The following is a 15,687-nucleotide window of genomic DNA, read 5'->3' as shown; positions in this document are numbered from 1 at the left end:
CTACAGAGCTCAAGCTTAACTATAAGCACCCTCCCTATCACATGGCGCAAATCAGGAAATTTTGTGCCTTACATAAAGACCAATGTCTCTTTACCGTCTCTTTCGAGATTGCATCCTCATGCTTAATACAATCGAAGCCCTGCTTTCCTACAGTTCTAAGTAGCTCTCTGACCCTTTTGACTCTCGAGAAGAAACATTCCTATAATCTGAGTCCCACAGTTAAACTTTCTGATGACCCCCTCACTAGGTCAGAGCTCAGGGAAGCAGAACTGGTACCTGCTTTAAATGCAGAAAAAGGGGCGTGGTGGTGTAGAACCAGTCCACTGGACTCCGGCCTCTCTGCCAGATCATCAGCATTCTAAAATCACAAAAACAATGCACCTAGCTATGAGTTGCATCTAATCCTTAAAATGCACACATTCAAGAAAAACTTTACCTAGATCTTTTTGGGGTTAATATTGTCTTACTGTCTTTTCTGGTTTGTATTTCATACAAAAACTCTGCTCCATTATATCACAGCTCTGTTGGGAGATCAGCTCAAAGCTCTGAGTTGTGAACTCACTGACTCTTTCCTAGGGAAGACTCTACCTAGGTTCTTGGGGAGGGAAAGGTACGTAGCTGAGGAGCACACTGATAAATAATGACAGGCAGTGTGATACACACCAATGCAGGTAAGTATCCCTTACCCAAAATGCCCGGGACCAGAAGTGTTTCAGATTTTGAACTGTTCCAGATTTCAGAATATTTGCATATGCATAATGAGCTATTCTGGGGATGGCAATTCCAAGCCTAAACATAAAATTCATTCATGTTTCACATATGCCTTATACACATAGCCTGAAGGCGATTTTCTACAATATTTTTAGTATACCAACATTTTAAATGGGGCCCAACACATGAGGATGAGTACAGAATTTTCCACTTGCGGTGTTACACTGGCATTAAAAATAGTTTGGATTTTGGATTTGGGAGTTAGGGATGCTCAAACCATATCTGTCATGTGGAAGTGAGGAGGGAAGAGCTCTCAGCTCTGCCTGGAAGGAAGGGCAGGCTTAGTGATAAAGTCAGATTAGTGCAAGATATTGAAACAGGATTTTATCAAGTAGAAAAGTACACACTGGTCATGGAAAACGGCACAGACACTGAGAAATAAGAAGCAGGAGAGGGGGAAGTGAAGAAGTGCATGGCACATTCTGGAACTGGGGAGGTGCAGGCCAGCCAGGCAAGAGGGCTGCAGAGAGGCTGGCCTAGACTTCACAGCAGAGTATCCACAGGCCAGGCTGATCTGGCTGCCAGGCACGTGGGGCTTCTCTATCAAACAAACACTGGTTATTGCTGAATATTTCTGAGGATAAAATAAACAACATTTTAAAATGCTGTCTAGTTGTTCTCTTTGTCTTCTTCCTTTTGAGGTGGCCAAATAGGGGTTAGACATGTGTTTCATAGGGGTGAGGGGAACCACAGAAGATGAAGTCATAGAGACAGACTAAGGAGCACTTCAAGGGTTTGGACTTTACCGATGACTTGCCCATTGATTATATTAAGCAAAGGATTCGGTCACATGGAGCAAGATCACTTCTATGGTGGTGGCAGGGTGGACCACAGACACATAAGCAAGAGGCTGTTGACATGATTCAGGGGAAATATGAGAAAGTTCTGGACACCCACAGTAACAACAGGAACTGAGAATAAAGGCTGTATTCACTATAATGCTGAAGATGTATCTCTACGGCTGCATGTATGACTTCAGAGACATCCAGGGAGAAGGCAGGGAACAGGGGAGAAAGGAAAAACCATCCTGAGATACCAGACTCGAGAGCAAGACACTGATTATTTTACAAGGTGTTGTCTGTATATCTCTCTACTCATGGTAAAAAAAGTAGAGAAAACCAAAAATCAGATACAGAAGGCTGAACACTGAAAAGTTCGTTAAGAAAATGTTACCTACTTAAAAGTATGTCCGTAGATACCTCCCCCAAGCTGCTGAAAACCTTGGTGCACCCTGCTCCCCAACACTGCCCAGACAGCAGCACGTGTGGCCTCTCTCCACGGGACGACAGAAGGAGCCAACAGGAAGCAGCAGCCTGGGGATCTGCCTCCGCCCTGCATCCTGCCCTCCTGGCACCAGTACTGGCACAGCACAAAGTGGAGGCGAAATCACCTAAGTGTCCAGCACAGTAACAGCCCGTGAACACACAGCAGCTTCTTCTTCTTGCTTTTGCTGCCCCCTGCTGAATGCTAACAGATCAGTCTCCAACAAAAGTTGGGAACAAAGACGGAAAAACTCAGTGGTGCTTACACAGAGAAAAGGTATCCCCATTTTCAAATCCCGTAGCTGGAAAGGACACATCTGTTCTGCGTTCACTTTGAAAAGCTTCCTCTGCCTGCATGGAGCAGCTGCGGCCCCAGCATACCATGTTGTTCCATAGCTGTAACATGATCATGTATGAAATCTGACAAACACTACTAATTCGTGAAAACTTTTAATAATCAACTTGGATAACTGTATGAAGTGCATGCACACCATTATTTTATCACTCTCAAATATGTAGGCCCAAACACCCTACATCTGATTGAGTAATAATTCCCAGGGAACTTGACATCTATCAATTACATTTATCAAACCCATTATATTTAATGTTTCTTAAATGCATTAAAAGTTATTTCCAAAGGAAATCAACTAGGTTGGTTCCTTCAAATAAGTACTTTAACAATAGGGCTAGCAAAGCACTGCTATAGATGACAGAAATCTCAACTTTAATTCAACCTGCTCCACAAAGTCTAAAAATCAGAGCCCAATTAGCCCGACCTCACTCTTCTGGCTGACAGGAACTATGGTCTTGATTCTTCTAGGAAGCTCCACTGAAGACTAAATCGGTTAAGAATACAACTTAGTGTATCAAGAAGGAGGAATTAAGTCAGAAGTTCAAAACCTGATTATCTGAGTGCTGCACAGCCCTAGTGGAGCTGTTCCACTGATCTGTACACTGAACAGGTGCAAAATGTGGAGAAAATTAAATAGCAGATACGAAAGCAAAGTGTACGGTCTGGTGTACAGTAAGGCCGATGGCGAGGAGTTGAATCCAAATGCTCCCTCGCTTGTGGCTGACAGGCATGCTTTCTTGTGACCAGTTAATTACAAACCTGAAATTTTTCTTTCGGAATGTTCCTCCGGGCTCCTTTTGCTAAAACCAAAGCCTCCTCCACTCTTCGGTTTGCTAGTAGATCCTGTATTTGTTTTTCCAGAGGTAATGGAACCAAGATGTAAACTCCTTTACTTGTGGCAACAATCACTCTTCCTGGGAAGAAATTGAACATTGTTGGGAAGGGAAAAAACACCGCCTGCGAGAAAATGTATTGCTTTCCCTCAAATGGATCATTATCTGATTTGTTAATCAATTTCACCGGTTTTTCCAATAGAATTCTTACAGAAATTATAAATTATAATGATTCCCTTTTCTCCTGCCCACACTAACGATTGTGCAAAAGGGGTCAACTCTTAATACTCTATTTCCAAAGAATAACATCTGCTGTTTAGCCTTTTTCTATCAAAAAATGCTGGGGAATTTAAAATCAGTGTAGGAAAAACATCACATGGGGTCAAATTAAGCTATAGAGCTCTTTCATGAAACATTGTCAATAATAATTATGATATATTTCATGTAAGATTTATTAAAAATTTCCTTTCAAGTCAGTTAATATAGAACTAAGATGTTAATACAACATTTTGAGCCATGAGTTCATATTTTATGCTCACCTTCCATCCAAATACCTCCAATTTTTGCCATTAGCATCATCATTTCCCCACCTTCCTGCCAGTTCACCTGACTCAAGGCCAACACTGTTGTCCTTTCTGGACTGTGAGACCCTTCACAGGTCGCCCACAGAAGAGTCAGGACTGCAGACCAAGACTAGCTCCTATTATTGTGCTTTCAAATTAAATTTGATTTCCTGCCCAAGAAACTCTCATCCAAGCTTACCTGTGTACTAGAAGTAGTTAATGGGTCTTTTTGTTTTATCTTCTGTTTTCTTTCTTTCTTTATTTTTATGTAGTGCTGAGATTCGAACCCTGTACCTCAAGCATGCAAGGCAAGTGATCTACCACTGAGCTACAACCCCAGTCCCATTGCCTTCTGTATTCTGACTAAAGTAGTTTCTTTCAAGCTCTTAGCAGATTCTGTCCCTTCCCTGCTTGGTGTCATTTTTTTCCAGGAAGCCTTCCTTTGTCCTCACACCAGGTGGGTTACAGCAGTCTCTTCTATGTCCATAGTTCCCTGTACCCACCTCTACCACTCAATGCACAAAGCCTCACCACACTGCTACACAAATGGTATCTGTATCCATAGGTCACTCATCCATGGATTAAACCAGCCAGGGAGGGAAATAATGGGGGAGGGATGCACCTTTACTAAATATGTACAGACTTTTTTTGGTCTTCATCCCTCAAATATAAAAAGAACAACTATTTACATGGCATTTACAGTGTATCAGAAGTTGTAAGTAATCTAGGGATTATTTAAATTATGTCGGAGGATAAGTATAGGTTCTATGCAAATACTAGACCATTTTATATACAGGACCTGAGCATTTCTGGATTCTGGATTCAAGAGGAGTCCTGGAACCAGTCCCCAAGGATACCAAGGGATGCCTTATATTCTACTCCATGTCACATTTCAGTCCTCCACCTAGAATGTGAGCGACTTTGCACTGGGGACTCTTTCATATGGCTTATGTCCCCTGCAGCTAAGATACAGGGAGGGCATCGTTTGGTGAACTAAGATTCTTAACTGGCAAACACAATGCAAAATCTAGAATAGTTCCTGTGTTTGAAGAAAATATAACAAAGAAAGTTCTTAGAACGAGTAGGGAAATCTGAATACAGGGGGGATATTAGATGGTAGCACACAGCCAATGCTCATGTTCTTGGCTATGAACATGGCAGTGTGGCATTGGAGGAAGATGCCCTTGCTCTTAGGAGACGCCTACTGACCTACATCAGCGTTAAATTTCATGACGTCCTCCTCTTACTTTCAACAATTAACCAAACATTAACAAGTATTGAATCTAGGTGAAGGGTTTATGGGAGTTCACCTTGTTTCTCTTTCAACTTTCCTGTATGTTTGGAAGTGTTTAAAATAAAAATTGAGAAAAGGTGAAACAAATCTCTTAACTGGTGCACAAGATGAGGTGGCTCCCTAATTGCCCTGGTCGGCTTCGGCCTCAGCTCACTCACCCTTCCACCTACACAGTGCAGTGCTGCTACGGTGCAGAGCTTGATGGGCCTGGGTCTCTGGTCCCTCCCCATTCCCTCTTGCACAGATTTGCACAGGTCTTTTTGTCTCCTGGAAGGGTCTTCACACCACATCTGCTTGGCCAGCTCCTTCCCATCCTTAAAGGTCTGGCTCAAATCCCTTCCCTTCATGAAGCCCTCCCTGAGATCTCCAGGCAGTGCCTCCTCTTTTGCTCACCCAATGAGCCTTATTCCAAGTCTGTCAAACTCTTAAACTACTCTAGATGTTGACTAAAATCTCAACCTTGCACTAACTGAAGTGAGAACACTATATTACAGTCATTTGTGTTTCTTCTATGCTCAGATTGAGGCCCATTTCCCAAGGGCCCTTGATCATTTACCAAAAAAAAAAAAAAAAAAAACATCAAAAAGGTGTTTTTTTGTTTGTTTTTGCAAAGTCATTTTTATTTATATAACCAGGAACGAAGCAAAAATCACCAGAAACTTTTAAGTATACTAAAATAATATTTCAATATCATATAGTTATTCAGTTTTATAAAGAAGATAGACTGTCATATATACTCTACATAGAGTGACAGCCTCTTCCCACCAAAAAAAAAGATTTGATAAATAATTCTATTTAAGATTTCAACAGGTACCTTCAAAGTCCTGTAGGATGTGGCCTTCCTTAAAGGGCAGGGTCTGTTTCTGCTGTTGATCCAACATGCTGTGGACTGTGATGAACTCGTCATCAAGCGCTATGACATATGGGAAGCAAACAGCTGCCCCAATGACATTCTCCGCCCAGTGCACAGGAGCACGCTGGGATATCCCTGCGACGGTGGCAAACATGCCTGTAAAAACAAGGAGAAAGGGGTGGCTGACTTGTCATGTTAACTATGGTAGCTTTTCTTCCTATAGCCATGTCTGAATGCAGCAAAGTGGGCGATGAAGTGTATGTTTCTATAGCAGTGAAGGAGCAGTGGCGCAATCAACAGGCAAACACAGCTAATTTGCAAACAGCACACCTTTTTGGGGGGAGTAGCAGGGATTGAACTCAGGGGCACTCAACCACTGAGTCACATCCTCAGCCTTATTTTGTATTTTATTTACAGACAGGGTCTCACTGAGTTGCTTAGCGTCTCGCTTTCGCTGAGTCCAGCTTTGAACTTGCCATCCTTCTGCCTCAGCCTCATGAGCCACTGGGCATTACACCTTTTAAAAACATTCTTTTCTGCTATGCACCCTTTAAGTTTCAGTTCACCCCCTCGTCTAAGCTGGAAGGAGAGCGGCCCACATGGGGTGAGCAGTGGCTGCAATATTTGCCTTTTTAAAGAAGCATTACCAAGAGATACAGTGAAAATTACCATAATCAATTGTATTATGAAAATTCAGCAAAGTATTGCTTTGCAAAAAGTTAAAAGAGCAATTTCTCACAACATAGGAGTGCTTACAAGTTATAGTCAGGGAGAAAGGCAGCAGATAAAATGAATACAGATGCTTTTATGCTGAAAGGTGCATTTCCATTCAGCATTATTAGTCTCTGAAGACACGTAATGATGCTGGTGATGGCTGTGCTGTATATACAACCTACAAATATACAGGGTGTGTGTAAGAGACCTTACAACTGACCTTTCAATTTGCTAATATTAGTAGCAATTGCAAGAAGGATGGTTCATTTAGCATGATGCTAAAGGTAGTCAAGACAGAGTAAAGTTGGGGGTAAATGCAACCTCATTTTCCTTAATTTTAACACTACAACAATTAAAGGGTGCTGGAGTGGAATATTTTCACTGTAAAGCCTTTATAACTAAAGCAGTTAGGTGCAGGTCCAGGAATAGTTAAGAGGACAGATGAACAAAACAGAAAATTCAGACACAGACTGAAGGGTAGGTGGAAATATCAATAGTCACCTAAGCTAGTGAGAAGATGGACCCTTCAGTTGGTTGAGCTAAGTGGATAGCCAAAAGAAAAACACAAAACTGAATCTGTTCTTTATATAGGAAGACATGAGACTATACAAGTACTAGCAGAAAACACAAGTGAATTTGTCTAGAACCTTGAAGATGGGGCAGCATCCTAACTATGACTTAAAATCAAGAAGCAGTAACTGGATTAGATTATATATAAAAAATCTTTGCATATCAAAATATTCGAAACAAATATTTGAAACTTATATAGCAGATTAGTTATTTTAAATACACTAAAAATATATTTTTTTTCCTAAAAAAAAAAAAAGAGGCTAGTGGATAATAGAGGATTTGGGGCTGGGAATGTGTGACTCAGTGGTACAGCTTGTGCTTAGCATGTGTGAGGTCCCGGGTTCAATCCCCAGCACCAAGAAAAAAAAAGATATTAAACAAAAAAGAATAGATAAATCCCATCCAATGAAATGAAATTCATTGAAATTTTAAACATGAAAAATGCTTTACCTTACACATATAGGATATGCAAATGGAAACAAGAGTGACGCGCCATTTCTCAGGTACCAGACTAGCAAAAACACAAAAGTGTGGACAATAGACTGTGGGCAAAGCTGGCAGGTAAACAGCCACTGTCATACATTTCTGGGGATAATACCTAGCAAAATTCACATGTGGTTGCCCTTTGACTCAGCAATCCCACCTCTAAAGAGCTTTCCCCTAGATGAAGGAGGAGGAGGAGGAGGAGGAGGAGAACAGCCACACACGAAAAGGTTAAACAGCACAAGACTGGGAAAACCCCACAGAACTGGTGGATGAACTATGGTACTGTCCCACAGCAGAGGAATACGCAGCTGTAAGAATGAAGAAGGGCTGGGGTTGGTCCTGCACACCGGCAGTCCTAGCTCCCCAGGAGGCTGAGGCAGGAGAATCACCTGGGCCCAGAAATTCAAGGCCAACACAGTGAGATCCCATTAAAAAAAATTAAAAATGAAAGAGGAATACTTCAGATTATGCTACAAAGCAACAGCCATAACACACTAAATTTAAAAAGCAAGGTAGAAAAATGTAGATTACCATTTAGGAAAAAAAGAAGGAGATGAGATACAAATATTTATGTATTTTTTTCATATGTTTTATTTAAAAATGAAAGAATAAGCCCTGAAAATATGAAGGTTACCTACAAGAACATACACTAGTCCTCTTTGATTATACCCTGCTGCATCACTTGGATTGTAAATATTTATATAATAAAAAATAAACAAAACTAAAGCAATTTCTTAAGATCTGAAAGTAAAATAAAACAAATCAACCTAACTGTATGCCAGTTGGTGGCATAGCCACACACAGGGAACCACTCCAAGGACTTTAAACCCAGTAATTTTTGATTCTTAATATCCTAAGGACAAAAAGAACCACCAACAATCAGACTTTTTCCAGTAATTATGCTGTGGAAACAGCAGTGTTGGTACTGCTGCTCTATCTGCGTACTGTGGGATAAATCAAAGGAATGATGTTGGGGTGGTTTCAACCTCTCCTTTCAAGTAGATGCCAACATACAGATGGACCGTCCCATCAACATGAGCTCGTGATGGAAATCCCAGTGCTGTCCAGAAAAGGTCTAGAAATGATGGCCAACCAGCACTTCCAGCCCCCAGACGGTGGTGTGTAACAGCAGGGCCCCTTGGAGGAATGGCTGAAACCAGACCTGGGGCAGCAAGTCAGGAGGTGAGCCCAGAACATTCCAGAAGATAAGAAAGCTATTAGATTTCTAGACTCCTGAGTATCAAAGGTGCTCAGGAGTCCACCTGAACAAATGCACACCAAGCACCAATGGAACCAAGTGTATCACAAATGCTGAGGCCTGTGAGTTCATAATGATGCTTGTTAAAACGTCATTTCTAGAAGTCAGAGGGACCACCACATGGTCTCATCCTACCTTTTCATGCAAGTGCTTAGGGATAATCAAACAGTAGAGGAGGACAGACTTTGCTTCACAGAAGCATTCCTGAAACACGTGAAGGAGGAACAGATGAATATCTCCTAATGACCCACTTGCAGAACAGAGGTCAGAGAGGCATATAAACATCACAGGGATAAAATCACCAAAATCCAGGCACTGAGAAGCTGTGGTTGAAACCATCCAACTTCTTCAACCAAAAATTAAGTTAAAATACAAAGCAGGGGGGAAGCCTAAAAAAAAAAATGAAAGAAAGAAAGAAATTTGAGCTACCAACCAACTGCAATGTATGGGCCTTGGTTGGAACCAGTTCAAACAAACTGAAAAACACACCCATAAATACAAGATGGGTGGGGTGTGCCTGTGGAGACAGAAGCAAGATAGAAAATCTCTATATTTTCCTCTCAATTTGCTGGGAAACTCAAACAGCTTTTAAAAATAAAGTCTATTTTCTTTTCTTTTTTGAGGGGGAATACTGGGGATTGAACTCAGGGGCACTCAGGCACTGAGCCACATCCCCAGCCCTATTTTGTATTTTATTTAGAGACAGGGTCTCACTGAGTTGTTTAGTGCCTCACCCTCACTGAGGTTGACTTCAAACTCGAAATCCTCCTGCCTCAGCCTCCTGTGTTGCTGGGATTACAGGTGTGCACCACCACGCCCGACTTAAGGTCTATTTTCTTAAAAGTAAAACTCATGAAGAGATTTAACTAGTTCATGACCCAGATTTTAGTTAATATTAGAAAATGTTTCAATCACTTTGAAATGAGACATCCACACAAAAACTCTCGAAGGTTAAAACATTTGAGTGTAGAATGGATTCTCACCAGCGCCCTGCAACATAAACACACACTAACTCTCACAGGAGCCACCCAGGACTAACAGAGCATACTAGAAGATACCACTAATGCTAATAGCTCTGTACTTGACCTTGAAATGCAGTGCAGGGAACTGGACAGGGCCACCTGAGAACAGCTACAGTCCCTTTCAAAAAGTGACTAAAAACTTTTTGGTGGGATAAATTACAGGAAAAATAGAGAATATAGGAATACTAGAGAAAATTATGGACAAAACATTAAAGCCCCCCATACACTGGTCTGGGTCTCAGGTGTCCCCGAAGGCCCATATGCCAAGGCTTGGTCCCAAGGGTGGGGCAACTGGCAGAACCTCTGGGAGATTCAGTGGGAGGTCTTCAGGTCATTCCATGCATGCCCTTGAGGAGGACAGTGAGACCTCGCCCCTTCCTCCTCTCCTTCACTTCCTGGCCACCCAGGAGGTAACAGTTTGCTCTGCCACCTGCTCCTCACCATTGCCATCTGGAAACCCCACCAGGGACCCAAAGCAGCAGGTCCACCTGATTGACCATGGACCACAACTTCTAAAACTGTGAGCCGAAGTGACCCTTCCAAACACCCTCGTGAGCTGCCTCAACTTGTTTTCAGAACGAGGAGTAAAAACAACCACATTACACACCTACCCACTTGGGAAAAGCTAGAAGTTGTGCAGGGTTTTATTTTTGTAGTTATTTACTTAAAATAATTTTCCCAGCAGAGTCATCTGCAAACTCCACTTTAACACAGAACAAAACCACTTTTGCCTACTTAACTCCACATGCACTGACTGATGGAATACAGGACACGTGTCATGTAGTTTTGCCCTGATCTGGCCACAGTGTTGAGGAATACTGGCAAACACTCTTTATGAGTACAGTCGTGCTGCGCTTACAGACCACTGGGTCCACAAGGGACTGCGTACATGACTGGTCCCATAGAGCATGATATCACCCAGCGGCATCACAGCCATCCTAGTTGATGTAAGCACACCCTGTGGTAATTGCACCATGAAGAAATCACCGAAATATGCACTTCTTAGAACATATCCCTATCAGCAGAACATGCATGACTATGTTAACTTTTCACAGTTAACACCTCTCCCCTGCTGGGTGTGGTGTTGAATGCCTGTAATCCCAGCAGCTCAGGAGGCTGAGGCAGGAGGATCGCAAGTTCAAAGTCAGCCTTAGCAACTTAGTTAGGCCCTAAGCAACTTAGGGAGATCCTGTCTCTAAATAAAATATAAAAAGGGCTGGAGAGATGGCTCAGAGGTTAAATGCTCTTGGATTCAATTCCTGGGACAAAAAAATAAGAAAGTAAAACCTCTCTCCTACTACAGCACACATTAGATGACGCGGCAGGATAGAGGTGCTGATGGTGGCAGCACCCAAGTGCCCTCCTCACCCAGGCCGCCGGGGCCAGCCAGCAGGAACTCCTGTCTGCCTATCCTCTTAACGATGGGCCGCTTCTCCTCACTGCAGTAGGGAAACAGGTCCTGGGAGAGGCCAGTGCTGTAGTTCAGGATGATGTACTGCGTGGTCAGAGCCAGGCACAAGAAATGGCCGTCGACAGCCACGGCCAGAGGCTGCTCGGGGGTGGACACTTCCTTGACGATCTGAACGCGGTCCTCGTACACAAGAAACACCTGGATGGTCCTGCGTTTGACGGAGATGATGCACACTTCCACGCAGAACGGGTCCCCGCTCACGGGGTTCTCGTTCAAAGCGAACGCAGTGGCCCCTTTGATGCGAGCCCCCGAGGGGACGGGCTCCAGGTTCAGCATGTTGACCAGGGTGATGGAGTTGTCACACAGCACCAGCAGCCTGTTGAGGGCTGAGGCCGCCCGCAGCTCGTTCACGGGCTTCTTGAAGCCCAGGTGCCTGTGCAGCTGCTTGGTGGCAGTGAACGCGGCTGTCCCTGCGGGCAAAGTCTTCTCCTCCAGCAGAAAGTGATAGATGAAGCAGTCGTTGGTGCCCACGTAGAGGTTCCGGCCACAGCACTCCACGCATTCTATGTTGATGCGCTCCTTGTCACCCATCAGCAGCTCCCGCTCCACCGCAGAGACCAAGGTGAAGGCCTTGGTGTTCATCATGTCTACTGGTTGCGCTGTCGGAGGAGAAAGAGGAAAGGGTGACTTCAGAGGAACAAGAAGCAAGCAGAAACATTTTGGGTTGCAATAAAGACACACTGATTCCCCACATCATTTCAACCCAAGAAAATAGGTTGATGCTGTTAAAAAATGGAAAGAAAAGATTTTTTGCATGACCTGTCCCATGAGGCAACTGGGAGACCCAGCAAGGGGTATACGCACGGGTGCCTGTGATCACAGTGCTGTCCCCCTCCTTCCAGCAGAGCTGAGAGTTACATGGGGCTTCCTCCCCTCATTCCTGGGAGACACAGTTACCTCTATGAACAAGAACATGGGCTCACCCACAGACAACATGACAAAGAGTTCTAAAAGAAGTAGAAATGATCCTTGTGGATCTTCCCCGAGCTTCTAGGGTTATTTTAATTTGCATTAAGAGAATGGTGGGATACTACTCCAGGAACCTGCCAGAAACAATGACCCATGCCTCCAATTCCTTGGTGCTCCTCCCAGGCTCTAATGCTGCATATGGCTCCAAACATGTTCATGTCAGGTAGCGAAGATGTGCCTCCCATCTCCCGTCTAGCTGAGAAGAGAGACCAGCCCACATGCTACACTGGGCTTCCTATTCCTTCCTCTAAAGTGCGAGGCAGCAGACCAAGGTGGCCTCCCTTGACTTCTGGGTGGTGGGAGACAGCCCCAAGGGCACAGGCCCTGACACCCATAGGGGCCGTGTCAGCTGCTCTGGAGAGGGCTGTGAAGACTATGGGAGTTACACGGATGGCTCACATCAGATGTCTGGCTCACATCAGAATGACTTCTCCACTACTTCAAGTTACTCAATTTAATCTTCAATTTAAGCTCATGAGAGATTAAATTCCTTAATCTTCTGAGGCATCCCAGCAAAGGTTGGGAGGCCTGAGAAATATTCTGGAAGATACACACATCAGGCAAGAGGAGGAATCAAATAACCTCTAAAATGATTTTCAACTCAAAGACTTGACAGCTCCATAATTTCTTACACCTCACTTTCGCCAAGGCAATAATAGCTACCCATGAATGAGACTCCAGTTCCTTTCCCCGAGACAACAGAATCTCCAGAAGGGCCTGGGGATGAGGTTTGTTTGTGGACAAACCTCTTATCCCCTCCTATCACTTGAGCAAATTACTTGGTGCTGTGGTCTGAATGTTTGCACCTGCCCCCAACTCATGAGTTTGTTATTCTCTACTGTGGTGGTGGTGGGGGGGGGGGGGGCAACTGGGAATTTAGGTCCTGAGGGTGGAGGCCTCAGGAACAGGATCAGTGTCCTTATCAAAGAGGCCTGAGAGCGTATTTGTCCCTTCCACCAGCTAGAAGTCACCATCTATGAAGAACAGGCCCTAACTGAGCACTGAATCTGCTAGGACCTTGATCTTGGACTTGCCAGTCTCCACAACTATGAACAATAGGTTTTTACTTTTGCAAATAACCAAGTTTATAGCAGCACCAAGACACTTGACTTTTCCATCCTCAATTTCCTCATCTGTGAAATGAGTATAAAAATAACAGCACCCACTATGTAGGATTATTTGAGGATTGAGTAAATCAGTTTGAGTAAAATGCTTAATTTCTGGCCCACTGCACCCTAAAATATTCTTGATCTCACCACAATTCCCTCCTGGTCTTGACCAGCTTCTACCCTTTTCTCAACCCCCAAGTCTGCTTCAGATGTTAATTTCCCTAGTTAGGTTACAAGAGAAGAAACAGTGCCACATTCTGTCCTCAGGTATGGGTAACCTCTCTCCTCCAAAGACTAAGTCATAAACAAGAACACACGGACACGCAAGCCCCCCACCCCCCAGCATCTTCACACTCATTGATGAGTGCTCATCTTCAGAGAGATGATGGGAAGGAGGCAGGAACTGTGCACAGAGCCTGTAAAGACAGCACCCACAGAAGTCACCCTGTCCATCTGTCCCAGGGCTGCAGGATTTCCACAGCCACCCAGGGACAGCTGGGTGAAGAATGCCTATAAGCTGCTACAAGTAATTCTGGCACAAACAACTCTTAAACATCACCGTCTATTTGTTACAACCAAATATAGTCACTAAAACCCACCTAGAGAATATTTTTTCCATTTAAATGCTAATGAGCAAGACCCACATATTGAAATATAGGCTTGGAGACATCTCAGTCAGTGAAAGCCAAATTAATACAGAATACTTCTTCCATCATTGGTTGATCAATCAGGGCTGTTTTTTAAAATGGCAGGATTCTGTCACTTAAAATATGAATTGTATCTCTCCCTTTGCAAAAAGAACAGGAAAACATGCTCCAGGCACCTATTATCAAATTCCTCTTATTTAACTTCTTAAAAGCAGATTGTCTATAATTCTAGCCTCTATCTTCACTTAGCATGAAGGATAACCTGAACATTTTGCAATGAAGAATATTATGGAAAGAGCCAAACACCTTGCATTTTATCTAAGTACTGAGGCAGGCCATAAGGACAGAGAGGAAGAGGGACTTGTAAGAAAAACATGCGGCTTATCAAAAAGTCATAATTCTATGATATTAAAAAAGAAGTGCAATGTTGTTTCGTTATCTGCTAACTACATTTATTCCAGTCTTGCCAAAGGTAAGTCTCCTCCTAGCAGGGCTCTTTAAATAAAGGACCATACCTAGTGAGACCCTGTCTCAAAATAAAATTAACTAATTAATTAAAAGGCCTCGGATGTGGCTCAATGGTTAAATCCTCTGGGTTCAATCCCTAGTACCAAATATAAAAAATAAAAAATTAAGGACTACTATAGTAATTAAATAGTAATTTATAAAAATCAAAATTAGATGGAGGTAAATGAAAGCTGACCACATCACTTAATAATGGTTTATTATTTTAAGCAGCAGGAAAATTCTCTCCATGATCTATTTACATGATCAATTTATGTAATTAAAATATGAATCATAAATAGATCAGGTTGAGACTACACTTCTCTATTGAATCCAACCCAATCAGAAGTTTCCACGTTTTAAAGTTTCCCTGAGGTACACAAATCATCCTTTACTGTGGGTTTCAAACTGATCTAACTTTTTGTTAGAACTGCACATTAAAAGCAAGATTGCAATTTAAAGAATAACATTTTCATGTTTTCTCCAAAATTTTCAAAATTTAGATCCAGTAAGAGAAAGACCCTGAAATGGTTTAGTACATTCACGGTGCATAATTTATGCAAGGGAAATATTACATATGCAATAAGTACCTCTAACTATATAAGATAAAATAAAAAGTTATAAAATACTGTCTCATCTCCCAAACTTATTAAAGAAATAAGTCTAGAAAAATAATCAAATGACAGAAGAATATGCATTAAAAGCCACATTAATAGTATTAGCAAACATTTTCTATCAAGTTGAGATTGTGTATATTGTCCTTTTAAAGATACTGCCACTAGTGATAATGTGAATTTAAATAAGTATCTCTGAAAATGCTTTTTCTGCAAATGTACACAGAAACATTTATCTTAGCACCTAGAGTTGTTCTTGTAAGAACCTGTTGCTCTTGGCATGTTCCCTTAGGCCCCTTAGATCATCTACAACTATACTCCAAATGACAAGCCCATTCTTTCTGGCTATCCATAGGTTAGCCAGAACAAATTTCTTTCTATCTATCTATCTATCT

General features: G+C 42.6%; 1 protein-coding gene across 3 annotated transcripts in view; it reads right to left on the bottom strand.

The window, feature by feature from the left end:
* The window catches only part of Tgfbrap1 (transforming growth factor beta receptor associated protein 1), a 68,398-nt gene that overhangs the window by 31,022 nt on the left and 21,689 nt on the right, over positions 1 to 15,687 (bottom strand). For all 3 annotated transcript variants that reach the window (XM_071601910.1, XM_071601909.1, XM_027951801.2), the window contains exons 2-4: positions 11,347 to 12,048; positions 5,890 to 6,084; positions 3,145 to 3,299 (exon numbers count right to left, since the gene is read on the bottom strand). In XM_071601910.1, coding sequence (XP_071458011.1) covers positions 3,145 to 3,299; positions 5,890 to 6,084; positions 11,347 to 12,034 — 1,038 coding nt within the window. In that variant the 5' untranslated portion in view covers positions 12,035 to 12,048. The remainder of the gene's footprint in view (positions 1 to 3,144; positions 3,300 to 5,889; positions 6,085 to 11,346; positions 12,049 to 15,687) is intronic.

Source organism: Marmota flaviventris, chromosome 14 (genome assembly GCF_047511675.1).
Source record: "Marmota flaviventris isolate mMarFla1 chromosome 14, mMarFla1.hap1, whole genome shotgun sequence".
Lineage (NCBI taxonomy): Eukaryota > Metazoa > Chordata > Mammalia > Rodentia > Sciuridae > Marmota > Marmota flaviventris.
Note: the sequence above shows the minus strand (reverse complement) of the source record. Positions and strands in the feature narration are given on the sequence as shown.